Below are 26,859 nucleotides of genomic sequence, written 5' to 3' on the forward strand. Positions count from 1 at the left end.
TTCGTATATTGTCTATTGATATCGCTCTCTCTCACTCTCTTTTAGGATTTTCCATTTATATTCCAAATAACAAAAGATGGCATCAACCTGAAGCAGACAGCCCATATCATTTTCAGCCTTAGCCAATACGATATAGAGATGGCTGAACGCGTGAGTAGCCTGCATTGGTTGTCATACATGAAGTATCTTGAACATGATGATGTCACCTATAGATGATAACACGTTGATGATTTGGAGGAGTTTTTTGTTATTTTAACATGCGTCAAACTTGCTTGTGTATCAGTTTCACCAATCCTTCATCTCAAAGCTGGTTGGATACACGCATCATGTTATACCAGAAGCATACATGTATTGATAGGAAACTCTGATAGAAGATTCTCATAGTCTCATACTTCATAGTTACGATATTTTTATTTAAGAGATTTTCCATATGAGATGTAGTCAGAAATGGGCACTTATACGCTTTATGACTAGAATCTATAAAATATAATATATTATATAGAATATATACCTTCCTTATAAGATGTAGTTAAAAACGAGTAGTCATTCATATCTTAAGAGATCCTTGAAATTAGACATGGAAAGGCCTTGTAAAAATGCTTATTGCTGGAAAGTTATTCAAATATTTTTCATATCTACATGCCATGAAAGTTTCTTTCTACTCTGACAGATTCTTCAAATGCTTGTAACAGCCATTCAAAAACTGCCGGCCGAGGTAATTTCATCTAGATACCCAGATTTATTCATCTTTTGTGACCACAACATCCTTGATTACCTACGATATATGCTAGGATTGGAATTCTTGTTTGATCACTCGTCGTATGATTATGTTGATGACATAGAAAGTAAACAGGGCAGTTTGTTGTCAATTTTTAGCTGGTTTCTATTGGCCGGGTTCAAAGATAGAGTTACTTTGCAAAAAGTGTTCTAGATTATTTTATTTTACAAAGGGAAGTGGCGAAAGTTTTTGATATTTTTTAAATTATTTCAAAACTTAGAACCTCTCCGTTTGCATCATGCTCTAGAATTTTAAACCTCGTCTCCTTTTTTCATTTCAAGCAAATACAAAACTTCTTCAAACTCCTGTCACTTTTGACGGAACATGATTCTGTTCCAAATCGCGGTCTACCTTCATTCTCCAACCTTATTTTACCAAAAATGGCTCAAGTAAGTATTTTTTGTTATTAATTTTCTAAATCCAATTTTTACAAGAAAACGCGACAGAACTTTCCATTTTTCACTAATTTGTTGTATCCGATGTCATATTGTCAGAGGTATGTCATCACCTCCCTCCTAACTTTTCATACAACCTGTGCTTGCTGTTTTTAGCCAACCGCTATACAATATTGTCATTTAAAAAGATATCAAATGATAGAATTTGAAGTATCTTTTAAAAATGATGAAATTTATTAAGCTCTCAGACAGCTTTGACAGCTTAGATTAAGATCACAGGCATCTCTGATGGCAGTAGTATTCTTATTCATATTTTAGATATTAATTTTCGTACATTAAACATATTTTTGCAACCCTGCCTTTCCAAACGAACGATCTGGTTTGGGTTAAGTAACTTGTAATCTGACGTTGTCATCCTAATTCTTTGATTTTTCTTTCAATCTTCCTCTTCTTTTATCCTCATGATTCAAATCTTGTTCATTTTGTAGGTTGCTGAACAAAATCCTGGACTCTATATTGACTGGCTGACGTCACAAGTACCAAGAAACAAAACGGTACTTGATTTTTCTTTGGTAATCATTGTTGGTAACTGGTGTCTTAAATGGTCGCTGGGCTGCTAGGAATTTTATAGCAAAATTCTTTTTGGCTTCAATGGTATGAAATGAATGAAAGGAAGATTTTAGTAATTTGCAATGTTTATTTCTGTTAATCATTGATTGTAAATATAATTATGTTTTGTTTATTAGGCTCACCAATGGACATTGCAGAATTTGGATCTGTGGGTCGAAAGATATTTAATTGCTGATAACAACCCAAGAATAAGAAATGGTTGGTGTTTTATATTATTTTATTGGTTTCTCCGTGCAACCTCCCTTGTTACCACTTTTCTGCTGTCTTTTTATGTCATCTGTCTCCCTGGCATTAGCCTCTTGTCTCTCAACCCACTTTTCTTACACCCGCTCTTCTTTTTACAAGCCCTTCCCCAAAATGATTTCCATTTTCTGTCCATGCTCTTTCCCTTAGCTCATCTAGCCCTAAGCTCCATGGTAACGCATATGTATTCTAGCAAATCATACCTACTTTCATCTACTGTATATTTTCTTTTTGTTGCAGGTGCGGCATTCTTGTTGGTGTCTCTCGTCCCAAATCCACACTTTCCACAGGCTTTCAGGTATGACATTGTTATTGGAAACCTACCTTTTTCAATCGTGAGGAAAAAATTTCTACATCCACTGACCTTTTGGTACTTCTTTTAAAAAGCCCTCCCTTTTCTCGAGAATCTTAGAATTCCCCACAGCCAACCTTTTAAATACGTTTTGGGATCACCCCAAGCATATTCCAATTTTACTAATGAAGGCTTTCCCTCGTGGCTGTTTGCCCTGGAATATCGTTACGTTCCTCCTTTTATATTACTTTTTGAGATTCTTTCAAACACTTCTCTCATATTTAAACTGCTATCGTCTAGGGCTCTTTACCTATGAATATTTTAAGGCTGCCCCCTTCATTCTACAGTTTGTGATTCCTGCCCTTAATACTATCACATTTTAAAACCTCCCAGTTCGGAATAAAGGTCTCTTTATATTTCCCTTTGAGAAACTTTCCACGTTTTTTTCTTCCCGTGAATCTCTTCCTTTCAATCTTTTGCCCTTATTTTCCACTTCATGCACCCGTTTGATTGCAGTTCTATATTTTCCAAAACATGAAAATGTCCTCAGACTTCTTACATCTCCCAACCACTTTCTTTCTATATATACTGTTTTTTAACTGTTATTTCATTAGATTTGCTCTCATAAAAAGCTCCGACTAATTTTGAATTCTGATTTAGGGCCAGAAGCTTTGCTCAGCCCCAAAAGGAATGGAAGGTGAACAGTTTTATCGATTATTCTGATAGCATTTTTAATTAATATTTTGGTATTTGTTATATTTCCTACTTTACAGATTGGCTGAAGCCATTTATTGATTTCTGTATTTTCCATAAAAATAGTAATCACGTTTAGAAGGGTGATAATTTGATGCCTTGATTTCTCATTTGAGGCTCGATTCCTTGATAAATGATTTGGCAGTTGCTTTAGGCCAAAATAACTTTTAATATCAATCAAACATCCCTTTCCACACACATAGAGCTAGCCCTGCCTTTTTGCAGTTATATGTAACCAATGTCTTAAATTCATTCCCACAGTGACCAGCTAAACTCGGGATTTTATGCTATTTCATCTATTGTTTGCACAGAACTATTGCTGTCAACATTCGATAATATTCGATCCTTTTTGTCGTAGATGTCAGCTGAAACGAAATTAGTCCTACACAAAGTGAGTTTTCTTACAGACCGCATATTGTAATAATGCAGAAAGGTTCAATTTGTAGGCTATCAAGGCAAAAAGCTATTGAATATTTCTGCATTATTTTTGATATAAAGGAGGACAAACAGCTCTAGTTTTAAAATTTTGTCTCTTTAAATTGAAGAATTTTCTTCCTTATATTTTGATTTTTCCAAACAAAATTCCACGCGTAAAGCATTTCTTTTTGCCTTTTTATTAATTCATTTCACGTTTATTTTGCATCATGTTGGTATTCAAAGCCTTTCCAATCCTATTCACCCATTAAAGTTTGCTCTTCTCTTAAGGTCATCTTCTTTTGAAAAAGGCTCATATGCATTAGAACATATTCCTGCAAATTACTCCTTTTCTTGTATCTTTAACAATTCTTATATAAATCTCAAATTTCTTTCAGATATACATTTACCTGTTGGATCTGTTAAAAAATTTGCGAAAGTATGCGGGTAAGTATTACTTATAAACATAGAGTATATTTCACCTGAGATCTTTTTTCAAACCCAAGAGACATGCTCTCTCCCTCGAGGGCTTCGGGTCTCTATTATATGTAATCAAATTTATTTTTCTATTCCCTGAAGAATTTTTGATTTTCAGGCACATTTTCCGCCCGGCATATGAAGGGTGGCATAAAGATTTCAATGCCTGGCTGTAAATCCCTCCTTTTCAGGCATTAAGCGGGTATTTTATGGAGTGATACCAGCAAGAGCACACCCTTTTACAGAATCAAATATCCCTGCCTCTCTGTCGAGTATAAGGTCCAGATCTCCAGACCTTGCAAAAACAATATTCCTAGATTTTAAGAATTAACGAAAAAAGTTAACGGATTGGTTGGCCTTTCTTGATACCATGAGCTTAAAATGTTATCAGGCTGTAGTTTGTATTTTCTGTTATTTTAGATGCAAGTCAGCATGGGACAACAAAACTTGTTAGCTATTTCTCAGTTCTTAACTACTCGTTAGTGTCTCAAGAAGAAAAATTAATGGTAAGCTTTTGAGTCTTTGATTCTAATAAACCAATAACCTTTTTTTCTGTAAATTTCTCACCTGAAGGCGAAGTTGCCTGCCTCATGAATCATTAAAATCTTTAATCTACTTCTGGGAATGCTATGCTTTTGCACGTGACTAGTACTCGGATGTAATAATGAAACTGATTGGTCAATTTGTGACTGAGACAATTCTAGGAGACCAATCATATTTCCTATTAAATGAGACCCTTCTATTGTTAGGTTCTCGCGCATGGCTTTTTGGGTAATACAGGGAATTTAACGCTTGAGGACCCTTCTGTCCAGGGTGATTCTTAGAACAGGCATGGAGCGCATTTAACATTGAGATGAAGGAACAGGGTTCTTTCTTTCAGGCATAACATGTCACCCTGGTAAAGGGTTACGTCAGATGCTTGCAAGTAACAAAAAAAGGAACTTTATACTTTATACGCAAAGACACGCCTGAATTCCATATTGTCTTTTGTTTATTTTCACATTTTGATATTTATAGTTTCCTGTTTGAATGCCATTTCATCGTTTCTACGATGGATTTTGATCATTTTGTATACACAACGAAACAACAAACCAGAACCACAAAACAGAATTATAAAATATCGAAATCACTTTTTGTATGCAGTGAGATGATTGTGCCTTTCTGTAGAGCTTGAAATATTCCAGGACTTACGATTTATGTTAATAATTTGTTGTATCTTGTTTCAAAGTTCACGCCATATAGTGCTGATTTATGGCAGCTTTTCTACCCAAAAATGACGGAGCCTGACATAGCTGTACATTTTAACAAGCAGGTGTGTTCCTCATTAATGTTTATATTTACTTTTATTTATGTTTAAATTTACATATAATATTTATGCTTCTATTAATCTTTGTTCATTTTTGCCTCTGTCACTTTTGTGTTACCTAGAAGGACTATATGATTTAGAAAATATGCTTTCTTGCTGCCAGCAAGACGTGTAATATTGAAGATAAAGGACCTAGTAAGGGTTCATTTGTCGAAGGCAGCCGAATTTAAAAAGCTTCAAATTCTTTTTCTTGTTGGTTGAACAAAAGCCATGTTTGAGGTCCAAAACACAGTAATATATCTTGCAGTTTTCATCTGCCCGATCAAAATCTATTTGAAATTAATTAGAATCTCAATCTAATCGAAATATTTCTTTTTTAGGCTCTTCTCACTTTCTGGTTTCATGTTTGTATTTCCTGCGAAGAAAATATCAGATTTATTACTGAAACACCGGAAGTTTTTCAAAATATTGCTTATAACTACATTTTGTAAGTCTGAAATTTGTTATCACATAACTTGATTTCAGTAACATAGTAGTGTAAACGATTAAAGTTTTCAGCACCACATTATTTTTTATATATTTCATGTGTAACAAAAATTAGAATCATAGTTAAAAAGTAATCATTTTGAAATCAGAAATATCTTATATCAAGATGTAATCTGAAAATACAGTCAAAAATGAATTGGATTTATAGCTTTTCCACTATTTGTTTGTTAAGAAAGTTGTATGTACCTGGTGGAAAGAGGAAAACTAAGAGATATCAATTCATCAGCTCGGGGTATCGATTTAGCTAACTTAAAACATGTCGGAGACTTTGTTATATTACTCTTTGATTCTGCAACTCTTTTAAGACATCCAGATTACTTTCTAATTCACATATTGCCTTGAGGATTCTTCTCCTTTTTATAAATCCTTGGAGATCCCGAAGCCAGTGGCGGACACTGGGGGGGGGGGGGGCGAGGGGAGGCGACCGCCCCCAATACTTTAGAGGACAATGGTCTTTTGTTCTAAAACAATGGGAAATGTGACGTCATCTTATTAAACAATAGGCTTGCCCCCCCAATATTTGATCAAGTGTCCGCCCCTGCCCGAAGCATTCTCTTTAAGACGGTAAAATTGATTTTTCCTATTTATAATCACAACACAACAAGAAAGATTCTTCATACCCCTTGTTTTTCTTCTAGATCGAATGACGAACCAGAGGTTATTGCCTTCAACAGAAACGCGCTGCCAGTATACTACGGGCTGCTTCGCGTTGCTTGCCAATACTCGCCTGAATTCTGTCAACAGTTAGCGAGCCACCGAAATATGACTTGGGCTTTCAAGCACTTGACGCCCAGAATTAACCAGTATCCACAGGTTTGCTTCATTCTCATTTGCCTCGTTTTGTAAAATCAGTGCCTAGATTTTGGAAAAACAAAGGATACAATCAGTGACACGCCACTTTTTTAATAGGCGGAAGATGCCCCCTCATTCATTCATTTCTCAGCTAATCAAAGCGGTAGACATTTTTTTGGATTTCACTGAAATCAGATTACACATCCAACCAAGATTAACTACTTACACACAGTGACAAGAAGTATAGTTTTCCTTGTCACCGGAGATAATATGTAGTTTCACCATAGCACAGTCCTTGATTCTTTTGATTACCAATCACTTTCCTTTCTTCCAAGGCCGTTGAAGAGCTGTTCAATCTACTTGGTCTTTTCACAAGCAATAGACAATCGGATGAGAATCCTGAATTGGTCAATGCATTCAGAGCAAAAGCTGTTGCATTGTTTAGCACTTCAATCGATGGCCAATCAGCATGGACAACATTGATCAGGTAAACTTTCTCGCGAAATTGTATCACAGCTTTCTAACAGGGGCAGCACATTATATAGTTAGGCCTAATTACACATTTTGTAAAGCTAAGTTTCAAGATTGCATGGAACATTGGGGAAAGGGCTTAATCGCATAGCAGTTCAATGAAAGGAGAACCATTGTTCATGGTAGACTGCCTTCTTCTCTACTGTAGGTAGGTATAATTTCGCGTTGATATCTATGTATAACGCTTAATTGCGAAGAATGGTGGTGTATGGGGGTCAAGGGGGCTTAAAGACTCCAAGGGGGTTAGCAAGGGGGCTTAAAGACTCCAAGGGGGTTAGCAAGGGGGCTTAAAGACTCCAAGGGGGTTAGCAAGGGGGCTTAAAGACTCCAAGGGGGTTAGCAAGGGGGCTTGCTAACAATGAGCCATTGCGCTACGCAAGCATCCCATAATGCATTTTTAGACAGTCTGAAATCAATTTTGGTTAATCCGTAGAAGTTTACTGCCATTGTTTGGATCGTCGCCACGCTCCCAAAGGCCCATTGTTAGCAATGAGTCTTTAAGCCAATAAGATTTGGCTATCGCCTTCGTAGGTATCTCTCACGGCTTCCCCAATGGCGTCAGCACTTCCTCCATTTTTGTTCAACTAAATCTCTTCATTTAAAAAAAAGTATATAAGTATTAAACCTAACTGGCCTTTCGTCATTTCCACGTTATTTAGTGATGGTTATTTTGTTTTAGTGCATACAAGGTTTTATTACAATCAGAAGAAGAGTTATTGATTGTGGCAACAAACAATGGCCTAACCACCTTGTCGGAGGTATGTTGCTATTTAAATCCATGCAGCTGAAAAACATTTTATTATTACTACTTAAAAACATTTTAAGAAAGAGAAAACTATACATTAACGTTTAATGGAAGCAAAATTTATTTATGTAATTTAACTTTTATTATAAAGCTGCAAGTTTACGTCTTTTTTGCATCTTGCAAGCGTTAATCATGTTGACAGAGGCTTCAATTTGCTGTTTTATTTCTAGGCCCTTTTCACCCTGTTTGTCATGTATTATGAAGCTACTGCATGCAATGTTGAAGATGACATTGCTGAAGTCTTGCACATACTGCTGAATGTTATGAATTGCTGCATGAAACACCGGGATCGTCAAGGTAAAGCTTTAGGTAATTATTCTTGCATTTTTACGCATTGCCGTTGGCAATCAACAAAGGCATGAAAAGGGTAGGCTTGATCTTCGATAATTTAGTACCTTATCAAAACGCAGTGCTAGCTTGGGAAATGATAACAGAAACCAAATATGTGTTTGCCTGAAATATTTGACCGAAGCTATTGGTTTTTTACACCAAAGCTTTATTTGTATCACGTGCCTACTAGTAAATTGTGCTTTAGAACGGCATACCCGTGTTCTTTAAGAACGCACAGGCCTTTTGGAAAAAAAAGATTTTAAGTAAACACAATGGCAGTTTCTCCATACATTTATCAAAGATTCAATTTTCAAAGAAAAATTTAGGTTATCTTCCAGTACATTTTACACGTATATTTTTTGTGGGTAGTGGTAAAAACGTGCAAATTGGCCTAAATCTACCTGCGAGGCACGTTTTTGGTCATATCCTTGAATTCTGATTGGTCAATATGGTATGCAGAATTTAGGTCGCTCTACCAATCAAAGATTTGGAACATATGCTGGCGACCATACATTCTGTATAAGTACTAACTGAGACCAGAAATATGGTGACCGGACAGTCTGCATAGGTACTAGCAGGGCCCAGAAATATGGCAACCAGACGGTCTGTGTAAGTACTAGCTGGGCCCAGAGAAATGGCGACCAGGAAGAAACGAATTCTGTAAGGTTAAACAAGACACTGCTTATTATGGACGATGGTGAACTTTATTCCATCGAATCAAATCTTGCATCTTAATTAGGTTTAATTTCCTATCTGATCTTGAAAATATCATTTTAATCATCTTCTTTCTCTTTAGAAATAAAACGAAGCCTGTTTAGTTGGAAAGAGAGAAGAGAAGTCATGCAAAAACTCGCTTCCATGCTAAATTCCTACTCTCCAAGAAAGATACGGCATTCTTGCACTGGTCAGTTACTAATTTTTATTCATATTCATATATTCATATATTCATATATTCATATATTCATATATTCATATATTCATATATTCATATCAAAATTTCACTAACGATAGCTGCAAAATTCAGAATTCTTGCCAAACTGTTTATCTTGTCAACAAAATGAAAGTTTTGTTTTGTTAGCCCACGATTGTTACTAAATCTCAGTTGACATAGACAGCGCCATTCGAAGGCCCTATTCACAGTATTGCGTTGTTTCTATGCAAAACAACTTGTGTACATGACATATCTTTGATAAAAGGAAGACAATACTCGTTAGAAAAATATCAATTTTTTTTTACTTTAAAATCATTTACTTTTGCGATCTATTTTCTATCGTATTGTGCAAGAAATTCAAATTTATGTTTGCTAGCTATCTTTTTAAAGAATTTATATCTTTATTTGTTATTATTCTAAGAGACATTTCTTTTGAAGATCTTCTCACGGCGTTTTTGATTCTCTACAACGAAGATACGATCGAGACGCTTGCACCGATCATTTATCAATCACATGTTTCGATTGGAAATCAGCAGAATCCACGTAAGATATTTGAGTCATCATCGACTCGCTGTTTACATTTTCCACAAGCAACTTTGATATTTTGTGCCTTGCTTCTCTGAAATAGTTATCTAGGGCATTCTGTTACCTCTCAAATATTTTTAAAAATCCCTTTATGATGCTAGTTTGCAACTTTTCTAGGTGAGGTTACACCTTTCAAAGCTGTTGATTTTTGTAACTATATTATCGTATTAAAACACATGTCCAGTTAATTTTGTAAAGTTTTGTTTCAAAGCCTCAGCTGTGCCTTTTCTATGATGCAAATATCATCTAGGCCAACAATTGATGTTTGCCTCTAGTTAGTTAAGTTGAGGATCATCTGTCCACAAATCATTTAAAGTTAGAACTTTATTTTGCTGCTTATGGCATCTTCTCGTATAATTTCTTCATTTTAAAGCCTTGCATAAAAGCACTCAGCCTTAGAATATCCCAAATTGCTCTTTCTATTTTGGAGCTTAAGACGTCTTTCTACAATTTTCCTATATTCAAATTTCTTTCTCTATCGTTGCTGGTATCAGCAATCCCCCTTATCGTTTTCTCTGCACTACATTTTAAGTTCTACGCCCACAATAGTCCTACATTCGGAAATCTTTTCAGTTATTCGGAAAGGGGGCAGTTAGCCTTTGATTTCTCACTCAAAAGCTTTCTTTGTACTCTTTTTTGATCCCTCTCACAATTCTTCCCAATTCAAATACCTTTCCAGCATTGACACGCCTCAAAATTTCCAGATTTTTTCCCTACTAGCTTTTTAGAATAATCCCCACATTACTCTCACGTTTAGAATTCATTTGTTACATTTTTCTTGTGTCATTGATTTCCTCTTCACAGCTTTTTTCTTTTCTATTAGTTTTAAAAATATAATGTTCCTTTAACCTTGATTTAACAACAAAGCCACTATGATTGAAATCACAGTTTAATTTTTAATATGACCTTATTCTGATTTGTCGTTTTTAGCTGTCCCTGGCCAATTTTTCCCAAGACGGGGCAATAAACCCTTACCAAGAAAACTCTCTATAGCTCCTCGTATTCCAGAACTAAATATGGTTTTACATCCAGTGTACATTGAAGCTCAAAAGGTGAGGGTTGTTATTAGATAACCTGATAGACGTTTAGTAATGTGAGTTGATAATAATTTACATGTTAGAGCTAGTATTTCGCGGCGGACAAATTAATGTCTGTTACGGACACCTCCAAGGAACGGACACCTCCATAGGACGGACACCTCCGAGTATCAGACACCTATCAACAACGAACACCTTCAAACAACGTAAACCTTCTAACAGCGGACACGTCCCAGTAACGGACACCTTTCAACAACGGAAACCTCCCTACAACGGGCTTTAACTCTTCATGTGCTCGGTATATGCAGATTCCAGCCTATGATTTTTTTCCTAACTTCTTTAAGATAGGTTAAGATTCATAATTGCTCTGATTATGACAGGTAATTCAGGATTTATCTTTTCAGGGTATCGATGAATCTTACGACCAATCCCTGGTTGAATACTTCTCCGATTACCATCATTTCGTTGATAAGTTATGCCGCTACGCATTGAATGCTGACCAGGTTCCTCGTGTGATAATTGAAATTAGTAAGTATTGCTTAAAATAATTTTCTTTAGATCTGAAAACATTTAATTAGTACTATTCCCCTTTTTTGTTTTCTGCTAGCATGTCTGTTATTTCCATCAAGCTAAAGAGGCTTATTCAAGAAATTGCCATGGCAATTTGAAGTTATTGATTTTAGTGGGTTAAAATGATATATTCTCAAAAGCATACTCTATATATTTGTATTTTATACACTATTTATGAAATAAATGTATAAAATATGCGCTTTAATATGATCGGCTTTACTCTGGTAAAATTAGATGTACCTTCAATATTTTCGAACGATTTCGTGTTAAAAATATATTTTATACAATCATTTCAAACGTAATTATTTCACTCTTGTTAGTGTACCAAGCTCTTTCTGAACTGTTTTGGCCTAAGATACATTATTTTGCAGTAATTTGTCATTAGCCATCCTTTCAATGTTTTATTATCCTCAGTAGAACCTATAATGCTTCCATGGTAATTCTCATTCTATTTAGGTTCGTTCTTTTCATTTAATTATATTTTTTTAAATATTTCTGAATAAAGACAGCACATTATCTTCCCTTTTCAACGAACTTTAACTATTTTCTAGGCTGCATTCTCGGTGTCGAAGCAATTCCATTGAGACTGCATCTTTTCCCAAAACTATGGTTAGAAGTAAAAAATAAATCTCAAGAGGTATGTTTGCACAATTCACCTATTGTGTTTTCACAGAGTCCAGAAAAGTTGTTAACTTTCCTCCAGACAAAAAAATCCCAGAAGGCAAAACTTCCTCGCAAAACAATAGTAAAAAGGCGTGGCTCTGGTTTGTCATGGGAGCTTCTATTGTTTTTCGTGGACCTTTCTCCGGTCAGTGGCCGTGCGACCGTATCAGCCAAATCTAATCATCATGCATCTATATTATTCTGACCAACTTAATCATACATTTAGTCATTATATGATTGAACAAACATATATGATTGTATTTTAAAACATATATAATTGCTTGTCTTTAATTATTTTACTAACTTCTCTGTAGGTAAACACATTTGAAAAGCTTTTTGAACTGTATATGACATAACTTCAATAAATTTTTTTTCAGAATCCACGTTTCAGAGGGTGCTTAGAAAAACTAGTTCAATGTGATCCGTTTATAGAGGTATGTGTGTTTATCTGTTATTTTTTTAACTTTTTCGAAGAGATATTCCAAGGGTTCGGTTGATTTCATTTTATGATGTAGGGGAGAGTGATGGTTCTAAACCATTTTTCAGTCTAGGAGTTTTTCCTCTTTTTTAAAGCTCGGTGATGATTTGTATTGCTTTTGCTGGAAATTCATTTCTTAGTTTTGGTTTTTTGGTTGCTTGAATTAATAAAGGCTTATAGTTGAGATTACTGTTTTCCGATTTTCTACAAATTCCTAGATGGCGGATAGACAACTGTACAATTTTATTTTTGTAGAACAGGATGTTCTTCAGTCTTAGCTTAGAGTTTCACACTTAATGCCATCACTAGGAAACTGACATTCCCCCTGGCAGTCAAGTGATTGCCTTGATTTTATTTCCCAGTATGTCGACACAATCCTTGCAGAAGAGAGGGAATCATTATCAAATCCTTCAGTGTTCAGCTTCATGCTGCAATTTTTACCAAAGGTATTATCTACAATTACTCTAGTATTAAAGTATCATTTATCTCAAACTTCATTCGATTATAAACAAGAAACCCAAAGTTGATGTCTCTCTTGTCACCTTATGATAATTTATAACAATAAGCCATCTGATGTGATCCGAAACATCTTTCTATACATAAACATTAATGATTTCCATTGAGTTTCGTTTCTCAGAATAAAACGTGATTTAATAATTGTGAACAGATTCACAATAATTATTATAATTATAATTTATACTGTATCTTTGTACTGTATAATTGTTATAATTATAATTTATACTGTATCTTTGATAGATCCATATGCGAATTTTGAGTGGACAGAAGCAGGGGTTGGTGAACACGGTCGTGAGTAAGGTGATAGCAGACTGTGCCATGCTAAATGATGATGGTGACGAAGAACTCGTCAAGACTGCCCACCGAACCAATGGGGTAGGTTGCATTGTTTGTTCAAGTTCATTATGGTCACGTGGTTTTCTAGGTTTCTGAAAGCATCGAGTCAAATGAAAAGTTTTATCAAAACAATTTGAATCAAGCTTTCCGTTCTACATTACCATTGGTAGAGTTGAGACTGATCAAATGAGGTTACCTCGAAACGATGTCAACAGCATGTTGTAAAACAAGTGTTGCTGAAGTCACGACAAACTTGATGATCTCGCTGAAAGAAACGAAACTCAGCTGAGGACGCCTTTTGTCTGCGATTTGATACTTTTAATGCAAGGCAAAACAAGATGCCGTGCATGAAATATTAGCGATTGCCTTTTGCTTTTTATGCTAAGCAGTCAATGACCTTAAAGATCTTGTATGAGTTGATGTTGTTTGTGTCTTCAGTATCAGAAATGTGTTGTTGTGGTCCTGATATGTGACGTCATTTTTGATATTATACAAAGGGAAAGGGGCGAGAAAAGAAAACGATTTTGCTTCAACTCACTGCCTTCTTGCACCTTCTGACTGGCTTTTCTAAATTACCGCCCTTACTGAACACATTCCAAATTGCTGAAATCAGTGTTTAGGCCGGTTATATTACTGCGTAAAATAAGATCCAGCAAACAACCGAAGGACTTTACGGCATAAGATAAAGCACGAATCAAATTAGTCATCATAAGGCGGTTGAGATTCCATATGGTGGCATTACTTAAAGTAGGCAATGCTATATACAGCTTTTTCGCAAGCTACTTATGTCTTGACAAAAATTTACGAAGTTCAAGTGTATACTCCTCCAATGCAAAACTACTTCTTTTTTCAGGATTTAAGAGCTCTTTCCTTGCTGTTTGCTGTTTCCTCACCCAAAGAGCTGACAGTAGGAACATTGCTGACAAGCAGCTTGGAAAAGTTGTCTGATACCTGTCAGGTATACAAAGAGAAACAATGCAAACAAGGTGAAGATATTCAGATAGAAACCACGCCCGCACAGACAGGAGATGCAGGTTAGATTTTTCAAGCTTTGAGCCAAAGAAGAAAGCTTTTTAAGTCCTAAATGGAGGATTTGCAGCCGATATGACCAGTTTTTTGGTTTTCACCTAGTAACCTCTGCAATTTGTTTTCCTAAAAATTTTTAAAGAGATATTATCAACTTACAAAATTTAGATACTTATTTATGCATTCCACTTATGAAGAAAACAAATGGTCAGAACTCTTTCGTGGGGCTCACATGTCGAATCATTTGAAACCTGCACTGAAACGTCCGCCCGTCATTTTCACGTTTAGGCGAAAAATGAGGTATTAAAAACTTTATAAAGCTTTTTATCCTTAATATCTTTTTCTTTTTTTCTTAACTTCATATCTTTTATAATTGTAAGTAGTCTTAAAAGCATGTTATTAATTTGTAAGTTTATGTCACGGCCTCCTGAAAAACTATCTGCTTAGATTGACGGGGTTAAATAAAGAATTTAAAATTAAATGAAATGAAAAGTCTTGATGAAAGTACTAAGGGCTGCTAGGCTCGACCCAGCAGCAAATAGGTGCCTTGTAGCAGCGAGGGGAGATCTCGCCAACCAATCGCATCGTAATGAACGCCCTAGGCATGTTTCTTTTCCTACTGGCATTTTCCCATGCGCTTTCTGATGGTTTCCCTTCCCTAGAAGAACACAGGAAACATAGCATTTGATATAGCTATATATAGTTATCCCCAAAACTATTTACCTTGATGATCCATTCTTGAAGTATTCATGTTTTCCCTGTTGTTAAAACTGCACTTCTTCTAAACGAGAGCTTCAGATTTAACTGAACTGACTTAACTGAACACTACAAGAAACTTTTATTACAATTTCACAAAATTGCTAGACTGACCCCATGAATTCGTGTCACAAACATCAAGAAATTCCTTCCAATCTCTATTTTCCAGCATTTCAAAGATGTTCTCCTCTAACAAGTTAATGCATTTCATTAAATAGAAATAAAGGTCACTAATTTAGGGTACAGGAGGTGAGTTGTTCAGGTGTATAAGTTGTTAGGAGCAACTTGGGGGGCCAATTCAACAGTCGGACCCTGATCGCCGATATAAGGGCATTTACAATTGGCGATTGAACCAAAATGGCCAAATTTCCTGCTCCTGTACCAATTAGTAAACCGAGGTCTACTGAGAAAAACAAATAAGTAGAAGCTCAAAAAACTATAAAGCAAAGAAAGTAGAGGTGGGATCGGTGGGGCAAGGGACTTGGACTATGCTTGCGAATTGCGAGGAAGATAAGTATACGCTCCGATGGCTACGATGAGCTAGCCAAGTGAGCAGTAAGAATAAAAGGGTAGTAGCGGTTACCGTGCGTGGGTAATTAGTAGTATGGGTCGCAATAATTGGGCGTTGCCACCGTGTACGGCAATAGGTTCGTGCTTATCATCTGAATTAACTCAAGCTAAAATGTACCTCACCACCAGAGCTATTTTGACTTTTCACTGTATTCCGTTAAAAACAGACTTGCAAATGTCTTTTTTCAAACCATCAGATGCAGAGGAAGATGCCAAAGAGGTATCAGATGCGGAGGCAAGCGGATCTTCGAAAGGAGGCTCTTCTCCAGGCGTTGAGGCAGTGCATGACGAAAATAAAGACCAGGGCGACAGTAACACTAAAGAGAGCAAGCAAGGACCAATTTTGGAGCCGCCAACAAAAAAACAAAAGCGAGGAGATTCTGTTGAAGTTGTCGAACAAAAGAATGCTGGGGATGCGGAATATTGTGATAAAAATGAAGGTGAAAATAGCTCCAAAGGAGAAGATACGACTGTATTCAAAACAGACGGGGGTTCCGATGATGACAACAACCTTAATGAAGATTCATCTGACAGCATTTCATCTTTATCTTCATCTGATAGTGAGAAGGCAGAGCAAATGGACAGAGATTCCAGACGCCAAAGTGGAGAATTTAGTAAACCTCTTCAGCAACCAGTACAAACTACAATTATTGATATGTTAAGAAAAAGTTCAAATGAACTCTTAAGCAGCTTGCAGCGGTATTACGATAGCAAATAATGGCAATGCAATTTAGGTATTTTTTAATTAAGTATATTTAAAAATGCTTGTCAACTTCTTTTAGGCCTGCCGAGAGTTTTTCTGGGGACTAGAGCAAGAAGAAAGATGTTGATTGAATGATGTTGTTAGGAATTTTGTTTTGCCGATTTGGGGCCGCTCTCAGCTTGGGACCTGGAGCAATTCGCCCCTGCCCCATCTAGGTGGACTTGACTCCTTTTCAAACCTAACTTACTTGCCTTGAAAGTTATGGATTTTGTTTAACTGTTTCAACTCTACTAGAAAACAGCAAAAAAGAGAACAAATTGGTTCTAGTGAACTTTTAAGAAATTATGTTTTGAAACAAGAAATGTGTAGAATTTGTTATCAGACTTGTTCAGTTGCTAATATCAGAAATCCTCTATTGTCCTCTTCATAGTTATGAAATGCGATCATTTTTGAATAACCCCTTGACAGCTGTAAACTTAGCCCCGCCTAGAAAGTCCAGCATTACCCCGTTTATACGTCGAGTTTTCAAAATGGTGACGAGAATGACTTTATGTTCCATCAGACTAAACCATGACTTAAGCTCATTAAAAAATCCAAAATCGCGCAAAGCTAGTATCGTGAATTAAAGACAGGTTTGGAAGACATGCTAACTACATGTGTCTTGTTTTCAATTTTTCTCAGTATTAGGTCTCTTCTACCACCCTTCCAAGATCTCAGTTCTTACACGTTACCGTTTCTTAGATAAATATTATGAAACAAAACCTTCTATATTTCCTTCAGTGGGTCAGGATACCTATTCAATGTCGCCTGTCTATTTCGCAGTTCCAGGCGATATAGTATTTCAGAAATAACCATTAAACCTTTCTATGAAATCTGCTACTTTTGTTGACAGAAGAATTGCGAAACTTGGACATCAACAGCTATCGGCCATGGAATATCCACCAAAATAACGAATAACTTCTTAGGTCGCCTTGTATTTTATCTAATTATTAGTTTTCTACCGGTGCTGTGAAATCTAACTTTGAAACGTAACAGGCCATGCCAGAAATATCAAGAGGGTCTGGATGGGTTTTAACCTTATAACTTCTTGTTATACACGCTTTTTTATGAGGAACCTACCTTTAAGGCCTAGTTCCAAAAGTTCGTTATTCGTAGACCTCAAATCATCAAATTGTAGTACCAAAAGTTCCTTAATAGTTCCTTAATTTATTTGCCTAAATAAGCCCTTACACGTAATAGAGAAAGGGGCGAGACAGCATATGCAGAAACTACTCAATGAAGCACTCGACACACGAATAGCAAACAATCAATGTGAGTATTGGCTGCAAATGAATGGAACCAGCTTTTTAGTTCTTGATGCTTGCAGTTATGAACAATTTTCAAATCGAAAAGTATCTTAGGGATTTCGTTTTTACTAGTATAAGTTCTTTAAATATTTCGGCCTTCTACATGTAGGTTCCTTATAAAAAAAGCGTGTACTTCCCATGCCGCTCTCTCGTTGCTGTAATCCATCTTTTATTTTCGGTGATCTATTCTCGGATCCCATCCCACCAAATTTGAACTGCAAAAAAGAAAACTTTTTTTATGAAATAAACTGATTTGTTTTTTTAAAAAGGTCCTGCATTAACTATTATATTTGAATTTCTTATATTAATAGACGTTAGCACATGCCAATAATGTCTTTATTACCATTAGGAATATTGAACAAATGCAGTTTCGTTTCGATAAAGTGGAATAATTTTAGTTATTTTGGTTTTCTGTACTTGAAAAACTCTAGTGGTGTTAGTTTGCTGTTTTCTCTGTATTTGTTGCTGGAACGTCCGTTGTGCACAGTGTAGTGAATCTCTGTTGGAAATTCTATGCCACAATAACCTAACTGAATGGATAAATTAAAAAGTGTCTTTTTACAGGATAAATGAAAGCCGTATGTTCGGTTCGTAGATATTTCGTATTTCAAATTCAACGAAAATTCTAGTTCTTTATTAATATGAAATCATGACCTCCTTTAGAGTTCTAATGTGATAATGTCACAAAAAGCTATTTTCAGAATTTTTGAATTTGGACCCCATAGCCTCAACCGATTTTAAGCATATTTGACTAATTTTGCAGATTTTTAAGTATTTCATGCTAATCTTTTATGTTATGTGGTTAAAATTCAGAAATGCTAAAAATAGGTTTTTGGTGACGTCACACTTTATAACTCTATTGGAATATCTTGACCCCAACGCTTATTAGGTTCTTTGAATGTCGCATTTCTTCCATCCCATCAAACAGTTTCTCCTTCATTCTCTGTTTAACGATATCGATTCCCAACCCCCAATGCAACGTCTCTGTGCTATGCACTTTCTCAGTCTAATGGAAAAGGACAACTGGTTTGTTATGGAAAAAAAAAAGCTTCGACGCATTATTTTTCATACCGTATTCTCTCTTGAATTCCCGCTGCGGGTTTATTAATTAGACCTTCTAATTTTATGCGGGGTAATTAAGAATGCAGAATTATCAGAGAGGCAGGATTGATTTTTAAAGGTGTTTTTTGAAAGCGTGCTAAAAATTTTAACATGTTCACCAGGATTTTCGCACTGAAACTTTGCTTGTAAATTGCGAAGAGCGTTGAAGAAAATTGTCTACGCAGATTGGCTGAAACATTATTCGTCGTTGCTGTCATCAAATGAAAATGGAAAGAGACTACATTCAATTCTTGAAAATCATTCAAAACGCCAATGCCATTGTATATTCATTGGTTTCTTTCGTTCATCAAACTCGCGGGATTATCAGAGAGGCGGGAATAATTTTTCAGAGTAAAGAAAAATGCCGGGAATACATTCATCCGAAAATATAACATCGACCCTGTTGTCTCGACCCAGCCCATAACGATTAGCTTTTGTTATCAATAGGCATTTTATTGTTGCAAGACGAGTATATTTATATTCTTTATGTTTAGCCAATATTTTAAAATAGATTTTTAACACGCCGATCTTGCAACGATTTCACAATTTTCGCCACAACACAAACTTTGCTGGTGTACAGGAACGGCTGAAACCTCCCCCTCTCCAGTACCCCCGCTCTCCAGTACCCCCTCTCCAGTACCCCCTCTCCAGTAGCCCCCTCTCCACTTTTTCAGAGATAAAAGTTTTTTGATCGCCTCTTTTATTATTTTTAAAAACAGAGCATGTAATAAAAAGAGAACAACAAATGTTTATTTTAAGCTTGATCTCATTCGATCTATTTACTAATTTATTTAGGCACATTTCTATTATTTATCTATTATTTGCATCAATCAAGTAGATAACTTTCTGTATCATTCCATGTCCGCATTTATGTTAGCATGGCCTACTAGAAATACTCGAGACAAAGAAATAATCGCCGCGAAAGCTATTTGTAGATTTGAATAATGGGTCACTAGGCGATGTCTACGGTGCAATTCTCTTATATCATTATCTTGAAATGCAATTCTACTTTTCAAATATATTTTTGCCGCTGCGACTGAAATAGGCAGCCATCTTGCCATGCATTTCGCTATGTTTTTGTTGTTGTTGCTTTTTGAAAAAGAGGCAGTGTTATAAAACTTATTCTCTTTGCAGAAATAAAGTCAAGACATGTCACAAAATGTTAGGCGAGTTTATGCTTTGGGTGCATTTGGTGGATTGATGGGATTGGGGTATTTGCTGATGAAGCTAACAGTTCCAGATAAAGAAAAGTTATTGGAGGTAAGTCGAATCACAACGAACGAAGAACTTGCCTTTATTAGGATTTAAAACCTTTAAAACGTTTCTACGATTGTAGTACTATCTTTGTACAAAGAAACTGGGAAAACTCTCAGTGATAATATATTTTGATGTTTATAGGAGTTTGTTATTCCTTCTTTAAAAGCTTAAAATTGGGGTCATTAGAATGAAGATATGATGTCAGATGTCAAAAAAATAACAAATTGCAATATTATCTGCTTACTTCAAGAAATATGATAACATTAATTCGTTTTCTGAAACTTATTATGATGTGAAAATTGTCTTTTATGAAATAATGTATCTAGTATCTATATCAAATTTTAGCAGGAGCAGAAAATTGTTATAAATCCCTCTACTGAGGTTTTATAAAATGTCTTAGAAGCCAGTTGTACTTTGTTTCTTATACAAAGCTGTTTGTGAAGAATGTTTACTTTATAGTATTGCATAAATGAAATGTTGAGCGTCTTGATAGCAAAGAGAGACACATTTTCATTGAAACATATCATTAAACTGAAAAAAACCTTTTTTTCTATCTTTAGAGAATGTCTGATGATTTGAAGGACCAAAGGAGATTAAACAAGACAGAAGAACAAAATAAACAACTTTTGCAAGTTATACAGAAAAACATAGCATCCGAAGATCCTATATGGAAGCTCAAAACACTTGACAATGAAAGAAAATGAGGAAATAATAGTATGTTGTCTGTTTCATTCTTTGCCTGCCTCAATTTTAACCCAGCAGCTTTATTCAATGTGTGGCTGGCATGAAGGATTTGCAGTAAAGGTTATGAGACAAAAACATATACTGGGTCTTCTTGGTGAAGCTGGGCAAGTGTGATGAGGATGGTATTGAAGTTGAAAAATAGAAACTAAGTCAAAGAGGGTGATTTCTTTGAGATGTGTATTTTGCTTGTTACGTTATTAAGTTATTTGCAATCTGTAATCCAGAAATTGTAGCTTGCACATTTTGTTTGCAAATTAAATTGTGATATGTGTGGACTATCCTCCAGTTGAGTCTTATGTTAACATTTTTCAAGTAACTGCCAGCCTAACTTGCAATAAGAGAAACTCTACCACTAAAATTTATATCTTAAATAGCAGACAGGTTTCTATCTATTTCTAAAGTTAAACAATGTCAAAGTAGACCAGATATTATGTTAATTACAGCCAATGATAGCTTAATAGATTTCCAATTTTGGTTTTTTGGTGAATTGTCTCTAGCAGTGTTATGTAATTTGTGATGATCTGTACCTATAAATATGTGATTTAAATTAATGGTAAAACTTTGCAGACATTTGCCCTTGAAAATTTTATCAAATGAATTGGTTTCAATCTCTGTGAATATTGATAATGTTTTGATTCTATGCTCAAACTGATGATTATAATATCAATTTATGTATTATTTTTCACAAAAAACAGGCTAAACCTAAATCTAAAATATTTTTGGTTTATCAATTTAATTCTTTTAGCAAAGCTTACTATCCATGATATTTTGCAGTTCAAAACATGAGAAATTATTTCCTTGATATTTTTTTGCCTAATTTTTCAATAACTGTTTTTTGTCTTATCTTTCGTCTGTTGATGCCTGTGCTGTCTACAATTTTTTTTGAAATTTTCTTCTCTCAAAGAATTTGACAACCTCAACAATATAATAACATTCCACCCACAAATCTAGTATTTTATTTTTTACTAGCAGAAAATTTTCTATATATATTTCAAACTTACATAATCTGCTGGTTATTTTCAAAATGCTGATTACAATCAGTTGCATATTTTACAATATGTTTAAATAGTTTTTAACAGCTCATTGACATATTGCAAATATTTTTGGCCCACAAATACAAGCTTTTTGTTGCCTTTGTAGTCTCTAGCTAATCAGAAGTTTTGCACATTTCACAAAGGTTCACTCAACTTATGTTTCCATGATGGATAGCTCTCGAAACTTCAATTTGCATGAAATTAGAATTTTTGATTGGTAATCAGGCACCACAGGCGGCCTCTTTTAGTCATTTTCGGCACTTCCCACTCAGAACTTTAAAAAAATTTGGCTGCTTCCTTTGCATGTGCCTAATCAAATCTGAGAATTTTACCTTGCGTTTTGAACACGCAGTGTGACTATATGAAAAGCAAATTATAGCAAAGTTGACAAATCTTTTACTTTTGTAGCAAACAAAATAGAGAAAGCTCTCTTTAACTGGCAAAGGAATTGCTTGCCATGTTAAACTTGCAATCAATAAAGCCAGAAATGCATGTTTTTGAAACTGATTCAGGAATACAAAACAACAAACTGATCATGATTCAAAACAACTCAAAACTCCCTATCATGAAACATGTCTATTAATCTTTGCTTTAGATCATTAATAGCTCAGTAACTGTACTGTTTTCAACCAAGCAACAATATTTGTCTTTATCAGATACAAACTACAGTTAAATTAAACCAAAACTACATTGCAGACAATAATTTAGACAGCTTTCATGATTTATCATTTTACACCTCTAAAAGGACAAGCCTAGTTTGAATAAGAGGAAAATCCAATAATGAGATCCAAATTGTGTTAGCTGGGACTTCTTCTAACTCATTAAGAAATTACATAAAGCAAGGGAAAAACTTGTCTAAAAATTTTGCTTGATGTGCTGGCTATTCAAGACAATATATAATTTGTTGTTATTTTCCTAACTTTTCTCTTTTTTTTCTAATTTTTTTACATTCCTTCACAATAAGGCCCCTGTCAGTCTTGCAAAACATAATTTGTTATATCATTACAACTTAATTTCTGAGAATTTATAAAAACAACAGCATCTGTTAACAAAATTATTTCTAAGAAGAAGAGAATGGAAGAAAGACGATTGTGATCTGATCATCTGTATCATGTCTTCGGTAAGAGACTGAAGTTTACAAGTAACGAAGATGATACTTAAGGAATAAATAATATAACCAACAAAAATACAGATTTTTTACGAAGCAGTTTATCTGTTTCCTATAATATCAGAATAGAGTAGGGTTCACGAAAAATACATTGGAAAGAGATTTGGATCAAAATATCTGTATTTGTGACTAAAAGAAGAACTACACTAAAACGATTCAAACTAAACCTTCTCTTGCAGACACGGAAAAAAACTGGAAAGGCTCCTTTTAATAGTAGCTCGGAGCTATGGTAAATTAGAATGCTCCTCAATGGCAGATAGGGCAGTGAATATGAACAATGAAACTGGGTAACGACTGTAGTTGTAATGAACTTCATTTGAAAGCTGGCTTGAACTTCCCATGCTCTAATTCACAATCTGCCAGTTCCAACCAGTAAGAAGACTCGGCTTATGCACATTTCTGATAATGCTTTTCCCGTACATCTACAAGATTATAAAAAAGGTATAGAATAAACCAGCATTAAATGTTGGATGTAAATAACTCAGACTTGTTGTTAAATAATCATACTAATATAGAATACTGCTAGCTTAGTATGAAAATGCTCCATGCCATGTTGGAAGAGCTACCCACACTGTATAACAGGACCGTTCTAACTTGCTACTCCAAATTTCACAATTAACGGGATCATTGGGAAACTTCGATTTAATTCCAAGAAAATATCAATAACCAAATAAATACAAAAGCCAGGAACGCAACAAAAACAGAGCAGTCTGACGTAGATTCCCTAAGTTCTCAGGCCTAAATAATCTCTTTCAGATGTCACATTATAATCATTGCTGGGCCGTGGAGCTATTGCTAATAAGGCATCATTTGGAAAAACAGCTTTATCATAGCCTCAAATAGACTGTGTCTCGCTTTTGTAATCATGGTAGAGAAGCCAGAAAATGTACATTTTCAATCTCAATTCCAGTGCTTCGATAAATTTTGCAAACAGGACCTGTTTATCAAAGGGGAAAGAAGGTCGACTGATATCAAAACTGGGCATCGAGTTTCAGTCTAAGCCAAGAAAGAAAATGAATTTCAATGAAATTAGATATCTCATAATAAAATAATGATTCCTAAATGGCCTTGCTATTCTTACAGAACTCTGCTGCTCCTATATTGTTTGTGCCACTTCTACAAAACTCTTTATAGAGGTTAATAGAGTCTGTTCTAATCTCACAATCTTTTTTCATGGCCACGATATTAATGCATCGTTTGTTAAATGCACAAACAACCAATCAGAATAAAGAACCACAACCACCGTACTCTCCCTGAGCGAGTTACTGTGAATTTTGTTTTGGCGCCAAAAGTCTATGCCATCTTCGATGATAACAAGATTAAGCATCTTTTTGTCTTGTGATGGCAGAGGAAGACCCTCTTCTAAGGTGAGGCTTTCAAGTAGGAATCAACTAATCACGGGGGGAACAGACTGCCTCTAATTTTTCTGGCTCTTCTTCCAAATTCGCGATACGAATGAAGAAAGAGTCTTTCTAATTCATTTTCTTTAATAAAACAAAATTCGAAATATTTGATATAGGACATAGTTATGGAGCTGTTTGATATAGGTTTTCTAATTGGGGCCAGCTCTGTCAGCTTTACTACAGAAGGCGTTTAGTTACGCGGGATGTTCTGCGAGACAGCACCTGTAGCTGTAAGAACCAAGATGAAAGGTATTCTGGAAAACTTTGCGACTTGTTCAGTAATATGAATTGTTTTAAGGCATGGTAATATGCATTCTGGTAAGTTGCAACCAGCAAGTAAAAGTTTCCAACAAAGTGACGTCATACGTAGTGAGATCTTCATAGAGCATTGGGTCACAATTGTAAAAAGTGTTTCAACAGAAAGGGGAAAGAAATTAGCAAACCTATTCCTTCAGGGTCAGCTTGATTGAATTCTTAGCAACGTGGCTTTCTGTTGAAGAATCTTGCGATTGGTTATCTAGCAAATCCCCAACTCTGTCCTAAAATCACGATGCAAAAGAACATTAGCATTATCATTTTAAAAGAAGGTCGTTTCTATGTCAAAGTTAACAGCAGATGCTACATAGATTAAAGTTACGGCCATACTTACATAAATCAAAACTTGTTAATTAAGTTTTGATATCTTGAAAGGTTTCTGAATCTTTCCATTAAGGCAGAAACTTTAAACCTCCATTCTTTTGAACATCGTGTTTAAACGCAAGGATGAAATGAGCCCCCATGGGTTTTCACAGTATATCTTTAAAGTCCTTGAGAAAGCTACATTGAAGATAATAATTTGATAGAGAGCCAATGTAAAATGTCCTGGCAATACAGTAAATATTTGTGTGTGAAGAGGTTAACTTGAAATCTTCTTGAAATCACAGATGAAATAATGAAGAAACTCTTACCTCAAACGCATCTTGGCTGTTATAATTGCCGCTGTCTGCCTATATTGGAAAGGCAATAGTTACTTAAAATGGTAGTTGCTTATAACATAAATGAAATACAGTGCGCATTACACGTGCTCGTGATATAGATCAAAAAAAATTTCCATAATTAGGGAAATCAACAGAAGATAAATGTAGAAGTAGCAGGTAATGAAATCTGTAAAAGTTCATGATGTGGAATATTGCTCATTTTGAGATCGGAAATAGATATGCAGATTAGGATTAACAGGACATATTATAACTTACAGTTTATGCTGTTAGGGTGGGCTCGAGGGCTTAGCCCCCCGCCCCCCTTGTTAAAATTCAGAGATATTTGGGCTCAACCCACTCTTCATGAGCCAGCATATGGTCAAAATGAAGTTGCCTTTGATATGCTTTTGATTTTACGTGTGTGAGCAATTTCTATCAGCCTTTGAGAATCAGTGAATAGACAGAATGATTCCAAATACAGAAAAAAGAATCTTTAACACAATGAGGTGTTAGCATGAGTATGGTCTTGGGTCTGGCTTCTAGAGGCTGCCTACAGCACAGCCTCCCCTTCTATCAAATCGAGGTATGGAATGTGTCTCAGTTCGTTGACACGAATATTGTGTAGAAATGTAGAAATTTATGGCCCAGAGAAAGTTCAATAAATGAATTAATTTATTAATTGAGTGGAAGGAAGTTGAGTATTTCGGCCGAAACTTTACGTTTAATTTTATCTGATATTATCATAATTTTTGAGCAAAAGCTAATGACTCGTGAATAAATCACTATAAACGCTTGGTATCCGGCGACAAATCGTGAATATTAAAGAATATTACCTGTTCTCGGATCTTTTTAATCGGACTTGCGTCTTCATCCAACGGTGAACTGGGTCGTTTAATACCGCGTTTTTTAACACCAACTTGTTGTGACGCATCAATAGAAATCTAGAAAGATGATTCAATTTAACAGATGCACAGTCATACCATTACAAAACCCACTATCTCGTTAGAAGTTGCATGGAGACTTAAGGGTGGCTTTTCTCTTTTTGCATTTAAAATGCTATGCTTAGTGTGGATTTGTTTGAAAATTTAAACATATTTGCGTCATTTTAACAGCTGTTGCATTTTGAATTTTCATCTAGAGAAGAAATATTGAAACTCTTTGGACAACCGTTTACTGTCTCGTACCTAAAAGTTTGAATTTTCAAAAAAATCGACGGAAGAACAAAATTTGACGAAAGAACAAGAATAAAAAGGAAAGAATGGAAATGTTTTTCCATTTTAAGCAGTGAACAACACAAACTGGAAATTTTTAAGATAAACATTACATTATACAGTGCCAGCAAATTCTATGGAACATTTTGGTTGGAGTTGGAAATCTCTAAGTTCGG

General features: G+C 35.3%; 2 protein-coding genes across 3 annotated transcripts in view; one reads left to right on the forward strand and one right to left on the reverse strand.

Moving 5' to 3' along the window:
• Nucleotides 1-21,773, forward strand: part of LOC135693228 (ubiquitin carboxyl-terminal hydrolase 34) — a 65,444-nt gene extending 43,671 nt beyond the window's left edge. Inside the window, exons 42-68 of one of the 2 annotated variants that reach the window (XM_089110978.1) lie at nt 46-150; nt 671-715; nt 1,060-1,167; nt 1,662-1,727; nt 1,920-2,001; nt 2,287-2,344; nt 2,999-3,035; nt 3,450-3,482; nt 3,904-3,952; nt 4,403-4,488; nt 5,211-5,294; nt 5,669-5,775; nt 6,473-6,647; nt 6,962-7,113; nt 7,837-7,915; nt 8,133-8,271; nt 9,089-9,196; nt 9,662-9,766; nt 10,739-10,860; nt 11,250-11,373; nt 11,967-12,052; nt 12,456-12,512; nt 12,919-13,002; nt 13,313-13,447; nt 14,262-14,442; nt 15,958-20,170; nt 20,728-21,773. In XM_089110978.1, the coding sequence (XP_088967104.1) occupies nt 46-150; nt 671-715; nt 1,060-1,167; nt 1,662-1,727; nt 1,920-2,001; nt 2,287-2,344; nt 2,999-3,035; nt 3,450-3,482; nt 3,904-3,952; nt 4,403-4,488; nt 5,211-5,294; nt 5,669-5,775; nt 6,473-6,647; nt 6,962-7,113; nt 7,837-7,915; nt 8,133-8,271; nt 9,089-9,196; nt 9,662-9,766; nt 10,739-10,860; nt 11,250-11,373; nt 11,967-12,052; nt 12,456-12,512; nt 12,919-13,002; nt 13,313-13,447; nt 14,262-14,442; nt 15,958-16,478 (2,928 nt within the window). In that variant the 3' untranslated portion in view covers nt 16,479-20,170; nt 20,728-21,773. The remainder of the gene's footprint in view (nt 1-45; nt 151-670; nt 716-1,059; nt 1,168-1,661; nt 1,728-1,919; nt 2,002-2,286; nt 2,345-2,998; nt 3,036-3,449; nt 3,483-3,903; nt 3,953-4,402; nt 4,489-5,210; nt 5,295-5,668; nt 5,776-6,472; nt 6,648-6,961; nt 7,114-7,836; nt 7,916-8,132; nt 8,272-9,088; nt 9,197-9,661; nt 9,767-10,738; nt 10,861-11,249; nt 11,374-11,966; nt 12,053-12,455; nt 12,513-12,918; nt 13,003-13,312; nt 13,448-14,261; nt 14,443-15,957; nt 20,171-20,727) is intronic. The other variant, XM_089110979.1, reaches the window with a different exon arrangement.
• Nucleotides 21,774-23,040: 1,267 nt separating this feature from the next.
• The window catches only part of LOC135693243 (poly(A) polymerase type 3), a 28,252-nt gene continuing 24,433 nt past the window's right edge, over nt 23,041-26,859 (reverse strand). Inside the window, exons 22-25 of the mRNA XM_065211661.2 lie at nt 26,306-26,413; nt 25,464-25,502; nt 24,960-25,055; nt 23,041-23,535 (exon numbers count right to left, since the gene is read on the reverse strand). Of these exons, the coding sequence (XP_065067733.1) occupies nt 24,960-25,055; nt 25,464-25,502; nt 26,306-26,413 (243 nt within the window). The 3' untranslated portion in view covers nt 23,041-23,535. The remainder of the gene's footprint in view (nt 23,536-24,959; nt 25,056-25,463; nt 25,503-26,305; nt 26,414-26,859) is intronic.

This window comes from Rhopilema esculentum, chromosome 10 (genome assembly GCF_057945365.1).
Source record: "Rhopilema esculentum isolate cy_ngs chromosome 10, ASM5794536v1, whole genome shotgun sequence".
Taxonomy (NCBI): Eukaryota; Metazoa; Cnidaria; class Scyphozoa; order Rhizostomeae; family Rhizostomatidae; genus Rhopilema; species Rhopilema esculentum.